This window comes from Corvus kubaryi, unplaced genomic scaffold (genome assembly GCF_017639235.1).
Source record: "Corvus kubaryi isolate FWS band 111438036 unplaced genomic scaffold, C.kubaryi_AGA036_p1.0 134, whole genome shotgun sequence".
Taxonomy (NCBI): domain Eukaryota; kingdom Metazoa; phylum Chordata; class Aves; order Passeriformes; family Corvidae; genus Corvus; species Corvus kubaryi.
The window spans coordinates 8,054,225-8,068,884 of record NW_024580668.1 but is presented as its reverse complement, the minus strand read 5'-3'; the positions used below and the strand labels follow the sequence as shown (position 1 = coordinate 8,068,884).

The window sequence follows — 14,660 nt, the reverse complement described above, 5'->3', positions numbered from 1 at the left end:
GCCGGGGCCCCTCCGGCCGCGGCGCTCAGCGCCCAGCATTCGCGCTTCCTCAGTTGGAATTGGTGTCCCGGCTCCTGCTCTTTTTCTGCTGTGGAGGAGGAGGATGAGGAGCTGAGGGTCTGGCCCAAATGCTTGTAGGCTGCAGGAGCTCCTACAGCCCCTCCAGTGTGAGCACCCACATGGAAAAGCCAGTGCTGTTCTGCATGGGAAGGCACCAGGCACTGAGCTTCTCCCCATGGTCCAGGCAGAGCATGCTGTGGGTCAGAGGACACCTGTACCTCAAGGGACAATGCTCCAAGGAACCCAAATCCTCCCTGGCTCAGGCACAGGGGTTGGCCGTGCAGGGTCAGGAGTGGGGGAACCCAAAGACCTCCAGGCACAGGCACTGGCAGAGGCTGTAGACAATGCAGAGAAGGAGGGTGGAGGGCACAAGGCTGACCAGGATGATGCCCAGGCTGTGGTGCTCGATGAGCAGGAGGTAGATGCCGAAGGGCAGGGAGCTGAAGTAGAGGAGGCAGAGGACGCCCAGGATGAAGCGGGGGATGGCTCGCCATCCCCAGGAGCGCCACTTCTGCCCAGGGCCGTGGCAGGGCAGTGCACCCAGGCTGGTGGGGCGGTACAGCCGCACCACCTCCAGCCTGCCCAGGCTCTCTGGTGGGGCCACATCCTCTGGCACCTCCAGGATGGTGACAACCAGGCAGTCGGGGCTGGATGCGGGCTCCAGCACACTGGGGCAGAGGAGCACCTCAGGAGATCGGGGTGGACCCCGTTTCTTGGCCCGTTCACCGCCTGTCAGCAGTGCCAGTGCCTCACCGTCATCCTGCAGCTGCTGCACGTCCCCGCCCGGCACTGGGCTGTGCTGGCGGCAGAAGGGGCAACGGAGCTGGGGGGTTAAAGCGTCCCCCGGGGGAACAATCCTGCGCAGGCAGCGGGCACAGAGGCGGTGGCCGCAGCGGAGCAGCTTGGGCCTGCGGGCACGGGCGTCGAAGCGGCTGTAGCAGATCTGGCACTCCAGCTCGGGGGACGGGGGTGCCACCGGCGGGGACCCCATTTCGCTCTGTGGCTGGGCCATGCTCCTGGCGGGCTGCTGGTGGCTGCCCGGGCTGCAGGGAGAGGGCACCGCTGTCAGCCAGGGCTGAGGGCAGATCCCCGGCCCGCTGCCTCCCACGCGCGGGGTCCCAGCTCCGCTCCACCCCACGGTCATTGTCCCGGTCAGTCCCCGGGGCTCGGTGGGAAAGAGGGGCAGGGAGAGCAGAGTGGTGGCGACGGTCCCCTCCCCGAGCCCAACTCCAACCCCCGGCTGGTGCCACCGGCGCTGGGACTCGCCGTCATCCCGGCCCCTGCTTTGCGGGGGGAAAAATCGTTCCCAGGGGCCGGCACCGGCGGGAGGGCAGCTCCCGGACACATCTTTGGCCCTCACGGTGCGTGCGGGTTCTCTGGGGCCCCGGGGCGGGGACGGCTCCGGACGCCGGCTCTGCCGGCGGGGGGGACCCCCCACCCCTCACCCCGCTCCGGCTCCCGGGGCCAGCAGCTCTCGGTCCGTACTCCCCGCCCCCGCTCCCGGCCCGCACCGCATCCTCTCCCGTACCTGCGCTCCGCGCCGCGGCTCCCGGCGGGGACACAGCGGCGGGTCGAGCCGCGGCCCCGGCGGGCTCGGTGGCACCGGTGGGCTCCGCGGCGGCGGACGAGGGCCCGGCAGCCCCATGGGGGGAGGCGCGGGGCGCTGCCCGCCGCGCTGCGGGGGCGAGCGCGGCGCAGGGGCCGCCGGCAGCGCCGCGGCGTTGGCCCGGTAACGGGAAACGAGGGGGGGGAGCTCGGACGGGCCGTGCTGGGGCCCCGCGGAGCCTCCTCGCCGGGCTGCGAGGGGTAGGCGCAGGGGTCGATGCGGTGGGCGGTGCGGGTTTTGGTGGGGGATTGGTGCGGCTCCCGGTACTCCAGGGTTCTCTGCTCACGGTCAGCCCTGAGGATGCTCCTTCCCGGCGTGGGGCCTGTGGCAGCGGCGCTTGGGGTTCAGCATTCCCGGGGAGCCGAGCCGAGGGCACTTGGGGGACACAGCACTTGACAGGTTCAGGCTGGGTACAGCCAAGCCCCCTGCACTTCCCACGCTGTAGGTTGTGCCTCCCAAGGCTGGTCAAATCCACCCCCAGCTGCTGCCCTCACAGAGCGTTTACAACAGCCCCAGGGGGACAAAAGCACTCAGGGACCCCCTCCTTCCCCCCAGACAAGAGAGAAGCAGCACTGCCCACCACAGGGACAACGGTAGTGAGGGCTTTAGTTCAAATCGTCCAGGTTTGGTACAGTCTGATGGAGCTTTTATGTGAGGGCTCCAGCTCCTGGTGTGCCTCTTTCCCCCCAGTCCTGCCCATACCACCCACTACTCCCACAGCTGCCTCTCACACCACAGCCCCTTGCACAGCTTGACCTAGTCCTGGTTATCTGCCCTTGAAATGCCCCCAGTGTCAACTTGATACGCCCTGTCCACCATTTCTTGCTCTGTTGGGATAAAGGAGACTCCAAAAGCAGCCCATGTCACCGGGCTTCTGGCCACTGATGTTGTTTACATGTCCCCTGTAAGACCACGGCCACTGGATACTTAACCAGGTAACTGCCCCTCACCTGAGGGAGCAGGCAAAGGGCTCATGTGCACTGACTGACCAAGGAATGGGTTAGGGACACTCCCAGCATCAGCACATCTCTGCTCACCTGTGCCTCGGGAGCAGGCAGTCTTGGCTCAAAAACAATGATTAGAAGGGGAAAAAAGGGCTTTACAAACTGCCACTTTCACAACTGACATTCCCAATTGCCCTGACTTAAAGGACATTAACGATCTCCTTGCCCCACTGAAAGCATCTCTGGAGAGCTGTGAAACCTCTGGGAGCCAGCAGCATCTGGGGCTGGGCAATTCCTGCCCGCCTCGGAGTGGCACTGTCACTGCTGTGGCACTGGCACCAGCACTGCTGCAGCACCGGTGCTACTGTGGCACTGACAATGGTCCAGCACCAGCAGTGCTGTGGCACCCCAAGGAGTCCAAAGGCACTGCACTTCCCTGCACTTCTCCAATGGGAGAGCACCAAAACCTTACTGGAGCAGGGGGGTGGTCAGGCTGCTTCAGGGGCTCAAACAAAACTCAGCAGGAGGGCAGGACTGCCTGGAAGGGGGCAGATGCCAGATCATTCTGAAAAACCAAACAGCAACATTTTTCTGCCTTCCACCCAGGCAGAGACCAGACAGGGGTGAACACAGACCCCAGACGCCAAAGAAGGAAAGTTATGGACACAAGCAGAGCTGTATGCTGGTTTTAATGTTCCTAAGAACTAGGAAACAGAAATCAAAAATAGACTTTGCTCTTCTTGATAAAAGTAATAAAATGGTTAGCTGTGTTAAATTAATCCTTACAAAACAAAACCCAAGGAGGTTAAATAAAGCCCGGAGGCTCCGCATAAAAACCACGACGACTACAAAACAGCTGCAAAGACATCTTTACACACCAAAGAAACTCTTCTCCTCTGCTCCTCCCCTCTCTGGGACACAATGTCAGCGAACACGGGACTCACACGTGAGAAAGAAACACAGATGCGATGGGAGCAGCCCCACGGGAGCGTGGGCGCCACAGACAGAACTATTTACACTATGGACACGGAGCTGTGCTGGGGCCAGTCCGGCCGCAGGAGCCCCCGGGCTCTGCCCGTCCCTCTCCTGCCGGGGCCCCTCCGGCCGCGGCGCTCAGCGCCCAGCATTCGCGCTTGCCATCCATCCCTCCATCTGTTCCGCCGTCCTTCTGCCCGCGCGCGTCCCAGCTCTGGCTGCCCCTTCCCTCGGCACTCCGGCATTGCGGAGCTGCCGGCTCCTCCTGCCGCGCCACACTGGGCTCCCTTGCCCCTGGTGAGGGCCACGGCTGAGCCTCCTCTCCCACCGGCTGCCGGGCGCTCCCGGCTCCTGGGGGCTGGCGTGCAGTTCGCAGAGGAGAGCAGGTGCCATGGAGCTGCTGCACAGGAGTCCCGGGCCGGTGCTGTGCAGCCAGCAGTCTCTGCTGCCCCGGCCAGCCTCCCCCGGGGCCACCGGCACCTCCCCTGCTGCCTCGCACCTCTGCCTTAGTTGGGATTAGTCTCTCGGCTGCTGCTCTGGTCTCGGCCCAGCTCCCTCTCTTTGTCCGCTGTGGAGGAGGAGGAGGAGGATGAGGATGAGGAGGAGGAAGACGAGGAGCTGAGGGTCCGGCCTGAATGCTTGTAGGCTGCAACGAGCTCCTGCAACCGCTCCGGCGTGGGCTCCCACTTGGCAAAGCCGGCGCTGTTCTGCAGGAAGAGAACGGCTGTGTTGTGCACAGCCTTGTAGTACATCTCCTCCCTGCAAGGGAAGAGCACAGGCATCAGCACCTCCCCTGCCCCCTGCCCAAAGCCATCGACACCTGCTCCTCCTCTTCCTGCCATCACTAGGTCAAGCATTTGTCCTGTCCTTTCTCTCATTATTTTGAGAAGGGAGGCACAGTGCAGCCTCAGGCAGTTCTGAGTACAGTAGAGGCTCCTGAGCTTTCACAGAGGGAAGAAGCACTGATGCTGCAGAGCCCCATCACCCTCTACCAGTACACGCATGTGCTGGAACCTTGCTGTCCCTGCAGAGCGGACTCAGCACAGGGAGGCATCAGTCCTAAGCAGGTGAGAACTTCAGTGTTCAGGCACCTGTTGCTTAAACAAGCTGTTGCACAAACTTGTTGCCTCAGCAGCAGAGCAGAGGCCAGCCGGCCCCGCTGGGGATCAAGTCCCCGCTGCCCCTTGCCTCTGCTCTCCCCGTGACATCCAGCTGCTGCAGCACAGGCAGCTACCAGGCCTGAGGGCTGGCAGAGGCACGCATCAGCGCCACAGGTGTGACCTGCTCCAGCTGGACTCCTGCCCAAGGCATACACCTCTCACAAGCTAAAGTTAGCAGTCATTAAACAGACACTGAATTCACCATGCTGTCTGCCCATCCTAAACACCCAGGGTGATGATGCACTGTGCTTGTCCTTGACTGCTCCCTCCTTCCCACTGGTTTCAGCTTGGGAGAGGATATTTCTGTCACACAGCTTCAGAGCCGTGTTCCCAGAAGGATCTGAGAACAAAGCCTACTTTTTGCAGACGTGCTGGGACCCGCTGCGGTACTCATGATCGAAGGCTGGCAGGATGAGCTGGTGTCGCTTGAACTTGCTCTGCTCCATGCGGGTCAGGGCTGGCGTGGGGGGGTCCCGCCACTCGGGGATGAAGACAATGAAGGAGAGCGGCTCGCTGGAGCTCTCCAGCAGTTTCTAGTGCAAGAAGAAAAGGAACAACCTCAGCACTGGCTGAGCAATGACGTGTTTAATGAGTCCTACAGAAAGGAAATGCTGCTTCAAGAGCAGTGCCCAGCTGTCACTGTCCTCTGCCCCTGCCCTCAGGGCGCAGGAGTGGTGGGGAGCAGAGGATGGATGGCAGAGCTCCATCCCAAACAACCCCACTGGTGAGCAGACATACCTCAAAGTGAGAGACCATGGCATCCATCAGCTCCTCACAGAATGGAGGATTTGCCTCAAAAGAGCCGCTTATAGGGAAGAAATCCAGGCATGGGCTGGAGAAAGAGGCAAAGATCCCCATCAGCTCATCCTGAGTCATCTCACGGGCATGCACCCACACCCACACAGAGCAAGGGAACATAATACTCACCCCCTGGATCCAAAATACCCGTCTGTGTCCAAGAAGGCTGAACAGTACTGTTTAAAATAGCAATTCAGGGGCGAGGCAAAGCATTCAAAACTCACTCCAAAGAGCTTGTGGAGGGCTTCAAAGATGTGCACGGGAAGTGCCCCTTGCAGACCAGTCCCTTCGTACAGCCCCACACCGAACATCATCTGAGGAGAGCAAACCCTGGTGAGCCATGCCTGCTCTTGCTGTTCCTGCTGCTCCCTTCACTGACCACAGACCCAGGGCCACATGTCCATGCACCCACTCCTGTAGGTATGCAGGGCCCCCTTGTCCTTTCTCAAATTGATATAGGTCCCTGCATGTACCCAAGAATGCTCTTTAGAGATTTTATCCAACTCTGACCCCACAAAACCATCAGCTTTCTCTTGTACCCAAGTGAGCCTTTAGCTGCCCCTCAGAGTCAAGAGCTACTGAAGGTTTCCTTCACAAAAATCTTTACCCACACTGAGGTCTCATGTCAAGACCACAACTGCTCCCCAGAACACAGTCCTACCTCAGCATAGCATAAGCAGACTACAGATCCAGTCTAAACCCTGTGTTGCTCCAGGCCTCCAAGGCCGTGGCCCTTTCCCAGAGCAAAGAAAAGTTCCCAGTGCTGCCAACGCTTTCTAAGGTACAGCTGTGGTGAGACCGTACCTGGTATCGACGGAGAAGGCACCAAACCCTGGGCAGGAACTTTTCAAAGCCCGAGTCATCGATGCAGCTGTACCGATAGAGAAGCCACTGGAAGAGAAAGCCCAGATATTGAAGACACCAGGAACAGCCGAGCCACGGTGATACACACACATTGTGACAGGGAGAGGGAAGCTGAGGAGCAGGTGGGCTCTGCAGGGAGTTGTCAGCACATCTGCTGTCACTGCATGAGCCACCAGCTTGTCACTATCATGAAATGAATGAACCACCAGAGCAGCATGTGTCTCTCAGCAAGGGTTGCCTTGGTTTGAGTACAATGTTCTGGCAGCACACTTATTCAGAGCACACACCCAAAACCTGGGAAATACCCCCAGCAGAGCCTGATCCCAGCTAAGGTGAGAGTACATGTCCTCACGCCCATGGCAGCATCTGACAGCCCTGCAGGGTCAGTTGGCCATCCTCTGCCCAGCCCTGCCCTCAGAGCACATGGAGATGACCCTGCCCTGAGGGGCAGTGGCCTCAGTGCCCAGCCCTTACCAGCTTGCTGAAGTAGTTGCGGCTCACTTTGACCATCTCCCCCTTGTACCGCACACATGCCACGTTGTTCTCCATGTGCATCTCCACGCTGGGGAGCGGCGGGGAGGGGATGGCCAGTCTCACAGGGTAGCAGTACACCAGCCTGTCCTGGACCTCAGGAGCTTCTACCTCAGCTATGGAGAATGAACAGAAAGGCAGCCTGTGAGAAGCCAAGGGTATTCAGGACCACTCTGCAGTCCACCTCAAAAGACACAGTGACCCAAACAAGGCTGAAGAGCAGGGTGGTCCACCCAAAAAACCACCATGGTGGTCCCTCACAGATTTCGTAGGCAGCTACCTAGGTTCAAAGCTGATTCCCCAAATTAATTCCATCTCCAACTGCCAGAGCACAGAGAGGACCCACTTGAAAGCATTTCTCCACCTCTAACCCAGCAGAACTGCAGACAGCACACAGCCACCCCAGCATCCTGAGGCATCTTCCAAACACTCTTTTTGTTGCTACTGTTTCTTATTTCAGTTTGCCCCAAACTCATCCAAAGCACAATAAAAATTCCCAGGCTGCCAAATGCAGGAGGCAAAGGAATCTCCCTCCACCTTGTGGTTATTCATCGCCTCGGCTTCAGGGAGAGCTCACAGATTAGCTGTAAGGGAATCCCTGACTTAGTGGGGTTGGAAGACAAGCATCAAATACAATGGCAAAAGGCAGACATTGGGACCTGAAAGGAGTCCGAAGAGAGGCAGGACCCAAAATGGAAAAGGACTACAGACAGTGGTAATGAAAGAAGCAGACTCCACAGAGGAAGGAAAAGGTGACTAGAGGCAGATGTACAGATGTGAACTAGGAAGAAAGAACACAAAAAAGATCAAGGAACATGAACTCTCTGCCAGGAAAGGGTGCACAGTGAGAAACTGGGAGGCAGAAGGGTGCAGAAAGGTGCTCAGAACACAAGAAATGTGGCAAATGAGAATAAAGGGAGAACGCTCAGCATTACTAAGGGGGTGTCAGCTGTCCCCAAGAATTCATGAAACAGCAGAGCAAAAAAGCAGGGTTCAGAGAGATTAACAAATGCCCTGCTCAGTGTGACCTGCTCCTAACAAGCTACGTCATCCTGGCAAATCACATTATTTATAGTATTTGATGTTACAGCTGGGCACAGCACCTGATGGAAAACAGCCTCTCATTGCACAGACACTGTGACTGACAGCTGAGGCCTATGCTGGACCGGCTGCTTCTTGCTTTGAAACACAGACTTTCTGACTTTTCGAGACAGAGCTATCCTCCCAACAGGTAACACTCTCTGAACAGGGACAGTCCAGAGCATGGAGCCTTTAACTGCAGTGCTGTAGCTCTACAGCTCTTCAAAGATGGCTGCGTACCAGAGATATTGTTCTCTTTGAGTATGGCAAGATGCTTCTCCCGGATGCGCTTGACATATTCCAGGGATATGTAGTAAATTTTACTGCAGATGCCTTCGACAGAGTCCTTGGCTGCAGCAGACACATGGGGCCCACACTGTTTGCGTAAGTGCTCCAGGCGGTCCTGGGGAAACAGAACCAGAGTCTCTCACACGGCCACCACTGGCTCTCCAGGGGTGCTCAGTGTCTCCAGGCTGCTCTCCCATGGCACACAGCGAGAGGAAGCAATGGCAGCCGTCTCCAGAAGGACCTGTACCTGTCCCCACGTGTCTCCTCCCCAGCTCCCTGTGCCCAGCCCCGTATCAGCGGGACACTGACCATGTAGTCCTCCTTGGAGGCAGAATGGTCCCGTCGCAGCCAGCTGAAGGTGTCCTCCACATTCCACTTCACCACCTTTCTGCTGTCTGGGGAAGCACTCCTGCAAAAACAGAGAGGCAAAATTTAACTCACGGCTGCACAGCAAGATATTCCACCCCCCTCCAAAGTTTTGTCAGTGGGGAATGTAGACACTGATACTTCCTCAAGGCCCATCCCTGTCACTCCCCTCCAGTTCCCTGGAAAGTGCTTCCAGACGTTTGCATGACTATGGACTGCCACGCTCTCTCCAAAACTTGGTGTAGCTGGCTGCTGTCCTCTCTGCAACAGGAGAGGCCCACAAAGCCTTTATCTGTCACGGCAATGGACCATTTTGATATTGCCTGTAACTTTCAAGTACTGCTAGGGGCTTGTGACTGAGAAAACTACCCTGTTTACAAGCTTTTCCTTTTCCCCACAAGGTTCTCCCCACAATCTTCCCCAGTTCTGTCTCCAGAACTGGTCAGAAAAACCCTACCTTGTACACAAAATACCACTCTAAGCTCATTGCTTTGCAACAACAGTGAGTGCCCAAGCACTCCTGATTTTATCTCAGGGATAACAGAAGACATTCCATACCCAGTACTTCATTGTCTCCACACACATTCAGCCTCCCAGTATTATATTTTACAGTAATGTCACTATCAAAAGATGGCTCCAGCACCACTGCTTTTCTTCTGTATGTTCCTAACTTTTCTTTTCCTCAATAACATTATGACCAGTGCTGGATAAGGCAGGATGAGCAGCCCCTATAGCCCTTTTGTCTTTTCTGAACGTGACAGCACTGCGAGAGGAGCTCCCACCTGGATTCAATCAGTCGTTTCGCAGCCTCAGCATACTTGAAGAGCAGCCTCTTGGCTTCCTCCCGGAACTTGATTCTGGATAACCTGAAGTTAAATTCATATGCATGAGTATCACAAAGGCGTGGAGGCCAGGTTCAGCTCCCCAGCTTTCCTTCACCAGCATCCAATCACTTCATTAGCCAAAGGGAAGCACCGCAGCAGAACCATGGCAGGTAAATCACCGCACCAGACTGACCCAGAACCATCCCAGCAAGGTATCCTGTCTGTGAACAGTACCTGATGGGAATGTCATTCATGATCTCTCTGAACATGGAAGGAGACACTACTGGCTCGCAGTCACTCGGTAAAAGAGGATCTGTCCCTTTATCAACCACCTTCCTCTCCAACATCCAGCGATTGAATGACTCCCTCGGGGGTTCAATCCCTGAAGACGTACAGAAGAAGGGTCTAATCAATACAACACAGAAATGCCCAGTAGCTCTCATAAGGATCATCACACGAAGTTCTGCCTAATCAATTAACCAACAACATCACAGAGTATAACCATCACAAAAAGAGAACACAAGGACTAGACAGGCATAAAACAAAAGGTAGATCACCACAGCACTGCAGGACTGAGAAGGAAATCAAGGGAGTCCAATAGAAACTCACCTTCTCGCTGCTGGCAGAGCTCTCGGTAATGCTGCCGCAGCTTGAGAATGAGCTGGGACCTGAGCAGCTCCACCTCAGGGTGTGGAGAAAGCACTTCCGATGGTGCTCTCTGCTTAATCACGGCATTTGTCTGAATATCCAGGTCCCAGTATACTCTGTGGCAGAAGCAAATGTCATCAGGATAACCAGATCATTGGCTAATTATCAAATATTCTAAAGATGTTTTTCGGATTGTTTCACCAGCCAGGAAACCAAATTATCAAGACTCCTGGCAGTGATTTATCCTCAGGTTCCTCAAAGATATCTGGAAACCTGTGTGTCTCTAACACTCTGCTAAGAAAGGAAGAGAAGACAAATGGATACAACTCACTCAGTTGGTCGTAGAAGAGCTGCCTGCTGTTTGTCTTCAGGTGAAACACACCATGCCTTCAAAACAGAGGTTCCTGGAATACTGGGAGAGCTGGGGACTGGCTGAGCACCTGGGTTCCCTGGGACATCCGCCTGTGTGCGTGAAACATGAATTACTACACCAGAGAGACAGGTAAAGGAGTAGCAGCCCAATGAACCAAACAGTCCCACACCAGAACACATGTGGGAGACTCCCATGAGCCCCCTTTGGTTTCAGGCTGCACACATTAGTTTCAGAACACCACACCCACCTTGGGCTTCTTCACACTGTTGCCACTTGGTGGAACCTCCTCGGAGAACCTCCTCTTCCTCTGCTTGCTCTCCACAGAAGCATCTGCCACCCCACCTTCCAGTGGCATTGGAGCTGCGTTCAGTCCCAGAGGGTCTGACTATGAGAGTCCAAACAACAACAGCACACGTCAGCTCCCCCGCTGCCACTGCAGCGACCCAAACGAAAGTGGAAAGCTCTTAACTTCCCACTGCACTGCTCCCGGCTCCCATGTGGATGGAAATAAGGACACCACTAGTCACACCTGCACAAAGCTGAAAGATTCTCTTCTAGATCTGTGCCTATATGCCTTTTTTTAAGACTTTAATGAGAAAAACTCATCACAAATCCCCCACGCTGAGTGTTCTTTGAGCGGTGCATGACGCCTGGAACAGCATCACCTGACAGGCACCTGACACAGGAACACTTCCCCAGAATCACACCAGACAATGGACTGAGCAAGGAGCTCGGAAGGCACAGAAGACTCTCCCACACCTGTAATCTGAAGTCTACAGACCATGAACACCCCAGTCCTGGCACAGCCCCCCAAAGTGAGTGTGCACTTACGATGACATCGTGCTGTCCCAGCACAGGCATTTCCCACAGAGACTGGTTCGTGAAGCGGTTGAAGTAGTACGGGCGGTTCTCCCGCTTGCTCCAGCACTTCTCCCAGCCAGCCTGCACCAGCTCATCTGAGGACAGTGAAAGTCAGGAGAGGAGCATCCTGCATGACAGCCCTGGCCTGCAGGTGCCCAGCACTGTCACAGCACACTCTGAAACACACATCGTTCCCCGCCAGCCTCGCTTCACCCCCTCCTCGCTGCCAGGGCCCTGAAGAATTCCCAAAGGCAGAGTCGGTACCTGGCAGGTCCTGCACCAGGCGCATGGGTTTGGGGGAGCTGGGCTGGCTCTGGTTGGAGGTGCCAGGTGAGTGACTCATGAGAGACGCTTCCTCCGCAGGGCTTCTGTGATTCTCATTGGCCATTTCTCAGCAACCACACTAGAAAAAACAGAGTAATATCCAGCGTTACAGCAGGAAAGGTCCCAGATCTGCTTGGTGCACTCAGGTGTAGCAGTACAAGCTTATTCTGACAACAGGAATTGAACAAGAACACACAAACAGCACCTCAGTTCTGAAAAACACCTGTTATCCTGGACATGACTAGCTATGAGGAATGCTCAGTGTTAAATGGGGTTAACCAGGGTGTTCTTCAGGCCAGCATTCAAAATATTGCCTCTTCAGTTAGCTCTCCCCAAAGAGTGGAGCATCAGATTGTAAAAATTAACATACACTCCTCTGTGATTATGTGCCACCTTCTGCTACACCAATACCACTGGCCATGTCTGATCTGTTATCCTCAGAGACAGTTTAAATCAACTCACACACACATAACTGCACATCATTTCAACAAAAGGCTTTAATTAAAAAAAAAAATCTGCTATATAAAATAGCCCTGGAGGCTCAGGAACAACTTCTGTGGTTCAGAAAACCACAGGCTGGGAGTTGGGAGCTCCCGAATTATCACCCTCTGCATGTCCCAGGCCAACATGTCCTAGTCCTAGTCCCACAAGCAGGGCCTCAGCCAGCTGTTTCAGCCCTTGCTGCTTTTCCATCTGCATAACAACAGCTATGCAAAAGAAGGTCTGTTGGAACAATAAAGCTCCTCTTAATCATAATTTAATGTTGCCAGCTGGAGAGAAACAGCCAGGCTTTTCCTCTCTTAGTCACCACTCTTCCCCTGGGGAAGTTTCTGAAACAGTGCCGCAGATTGCTCTTCTCTGGCAGCCCAAAACACACTGGCAATGAACTGGGGGGAAACAAGGCATTTTACATAATTCCCAGCTACCTCAGACACTTAACTATATTCAGGCTTTGGAGACACCCGACAGCACACACCAGCACAGTCAGGGTGGCAGCAGCACAATGCTGTGCACAGCGTGCTCTTCACCTGAGCACCACAGTACCTGGCAGCAGGAGCCATGTACAGAAGCTCTTCAATAAAAACTCTGGATTTTTGTGGGCTAAGTCACTTGGATTTAGTTACCTTCCTGCCCTTCCTGTGCATAAAGCCCACTGACTACTTCAGTGGAACAGAATGGCAGGAGCAAACAGTGGTCAAGAGCGAGTGCTCAGTAGCTCAGCTGCCCACAGCATTGGCTGTGAGATCAGCACTGAGGAACTTGACCCCTTCAGCCCCTCGGAAGATGTTCCCATCCTTCCAGGCAGGGTACATAAGGGAAAGTGTGGAACACTGTGGACACCTGGAGTTTGGGTCTCTGCTCTAGGGCAGGGAAGTAACGTTCCGTGCCTGCTGCAGAGCGCAGGATGCAACTGGGGACCTTTAACGGCCTCAGCAGGTGAGCGTTGTGCAATCTCACACTCCCTCCTGAACTCCAACCCCACCATGCCCTTACAGTCACTTCACAAAGGTGCCAAGGTAAGCTGGGCCAGCAGCAGCAGCTCAGGCTCGTGTCAGCCAGTGGGTACAGTGACCCTGGAGACCGAGGGGCTGCAAGGTAGGAGCGCGGGAGCCTCTGAAGGATGTTTAGTCCCTCCTCCTGAAACTAAAGCTACACTTGCACATGCAGCTGCTGCTGCGTCCTGCACATTACACAGAGCACATACGGGAGTGAACTGGTGTGTACTGCGGGGACCAGAGCTCCCAAAGTGATGTATGTCAGGATTCAGAGACAGCGCTGGGCACAGAGCCCTGCCCAGCTTGGATGGCACATGCCAGCTCCAGTGACCTGCCAGTGTTTTTCATCACCCATCACTCAAAAGAGCTGTCAGATAGGGTCACTGGCTCTGCCTCCTCCCATTTATGGATAAACTAGAATGGTGGAAGTAGCCAAGCAGCTTTATCACTTGATCAGTGTTAACAAGTATTAAATCCAAGTACCCTTAAGGCCTGGGAAAAGGAAACAGCCAAACTAACAGGAATCCTGGCAGAAGCCACTCTACTTTTATGTAACTACACTGGGACTTAGACAGTGACAGGGATCCAGAGGAAGCATTTTATGGTGATTACGGTATGTTTTTATACACCATGGCAATGCATACAGTGCTTCACAAACACGGTACAACGCTGTCCCTGCCCAGAGAGCTTACAACCTAGAGCAGCAGCACAACCAGAGACCACACAAGGGGGAAGGAGACACAGAGTAAAGAAGTACAGCAAACAGGACCGGTATTTGTTTCCATTTCACCGAGGTAGGATTTTGTACAAGACAACAGCAAATGCAGACAAAGGAGATCAGCGACAGCCCCCCGGGACAACTCCGCGGTTCTCCCCCATCCCAGAACCACGGCTGCTCCAGGAGGTTGGCAGCCAGGCCACCGCCTCCCCCATCGGTACCCATCCCCTCGGTCACCCAGCCCGGGGCTGAGCAGCGTAGCGCTCCCGGGGCAGCACGGGCACTGGGGACCGGGGCACCGTGTCTGCGCGGGGAAGCGGCCGGGAACCTCCTGGGGCTGCCCTGCCGGCGGCGAAGACGGCACGGAGCTCCTCGGCGCGGCGGGCCGGGACCGGCGGGCGGCCACGGGCGCCCAGCGAGTGCGGAGCGGAGGCGGCGGCGGCGACAACTCTGCAGTCTGGCCGGGAGAGGTCCGGGGGCGCGGCCTAAGCGGGGCGGCGGCCGGCCGGGCGGGTACTTACGGTGGCGGGCTGCCTGGCGGGACGCGTGGCCGTCGCTCCGTGCTCGCCGCTGGCGCGCCGGGGCCGCATCCTCATAGCGGGGCGTCCCGCGCCTGGCCCGCGGGGGCGGCTGCGGAGACAGGAGCCCGTTACGGCGCCGCGGGGAGGGGCCGCGGGACGCGCAGGCGCGGCGAGGGCACAGCGGGGGCGCGGCGGCGGGAGCGCGGCCGCCGCTGCCGCCGCG

General features: G+C 56.3%; 2 protein-coding genes across 3 annotated transcripts in view; both read right to left on the bottom strand.

The window, feature by feature from the left end:
* Positions 1-6: 6 nt before the first annotated feature.
* LOC121674527 (E3 ubiquitin-protein ligase RNF182-like) lies at positions 7-1,700 on the bottom strand. Its single transcript, XM_042048925.1, has 2 exons — positions 1,589-1,700; positions 7-1,103 (listed from the first exon to the last, which is right to left on the bottom strand). Exon 2 carries the CDS (start codon positions 1,070-1,072, stop codon positions 347-349), a length of 726 nt encoding a protein of 241 aa, XP_041904859.1. The 5' UTR covers positions 1,073-1,103; positions 1,589-1,700; the 3' UTR covers positions 7-346.
* Positions 1,701-3,280: 1,580 nt separating this feature from the next.
* PCIF1 (phosphorylated CTD interacting factor 1) overlaps positions 3,281-14,660 on the bottom strand; it is an 11,975-nt gene continuing 595 nt past the window's right edge. The window contains exons 2-17 of one of the 2 annotated variants that reach the window (XM_042048778.1): positions 14,438-14,546; positions 11,643-11,781; positions 11,349-11,473; positions 10,765-10,902; positions 10,476-10,606; positions 10,106-10,260; positions 9,731-9,878; positions 9,455-9,538; positions 8,616-8,715; positions 8,259-8,421; positions 6,882-7,054; positions 6,348-6,434; positions 5,673-5,857; positions 5,484-5,577; positions 5,103-5,278; positions 3,281-4,344 (exon numbers count right to left, since the gene is read on the bottom strand). In XM_042048778.1, the coding sequence (XP_041904712.1) occupies positions 4,092-4,344; positions 5,103-5,278; positions 5,484-5,577; positions 5,673-5,857; positions 6,348-6,434; positions 6,882-7,054; positions 8,259-8,421; positions 8,616-8,715; positions 9,455-9,538; positions 9,731-9,878; positions 10,106-10,260; positions 10,476-10,606; positions 10,765-10,902; positions 11,349-11,473; positions 11,643-11,766 (2,136 nt within the window). In that variant the 5' untranslated portion in view covers positions 11,767-11,781; positions 14,438-14,546 and the 3' untranslated portion in view covers positions 3,281-4,091. The remainder of the gene's footprint in view (positions 4,345-5,102; positions 5,279-5,483; positions 5,578-5,672; positions 5,858-6,347; positions 6,435-6,881; positions 7,055-8,258; positions 8,422-8,615; positions 8,716-9,454; positions 9,539-9,730; positions 9,879-10,105; positions 10,261-10,475; positions 10,607-10,764; positions 10,903-11,348; positions 11,474-11,642; positions 11,782-14,437; positions 14,547-14,660) is intronic. The other variant, XM_042048787.1, reaches the window with a different exon arrangement.

Bases quoted from the DNA above. Each gene is read 5' to 3' on its own strand.
- LOC121674527 (XM_042048925.1), bottom strand. From the start codon at position 1,072: ATGGCCCAGCCACAGAGCGAAATGGGGTCCCCGCCGGTGGCACCCCCG.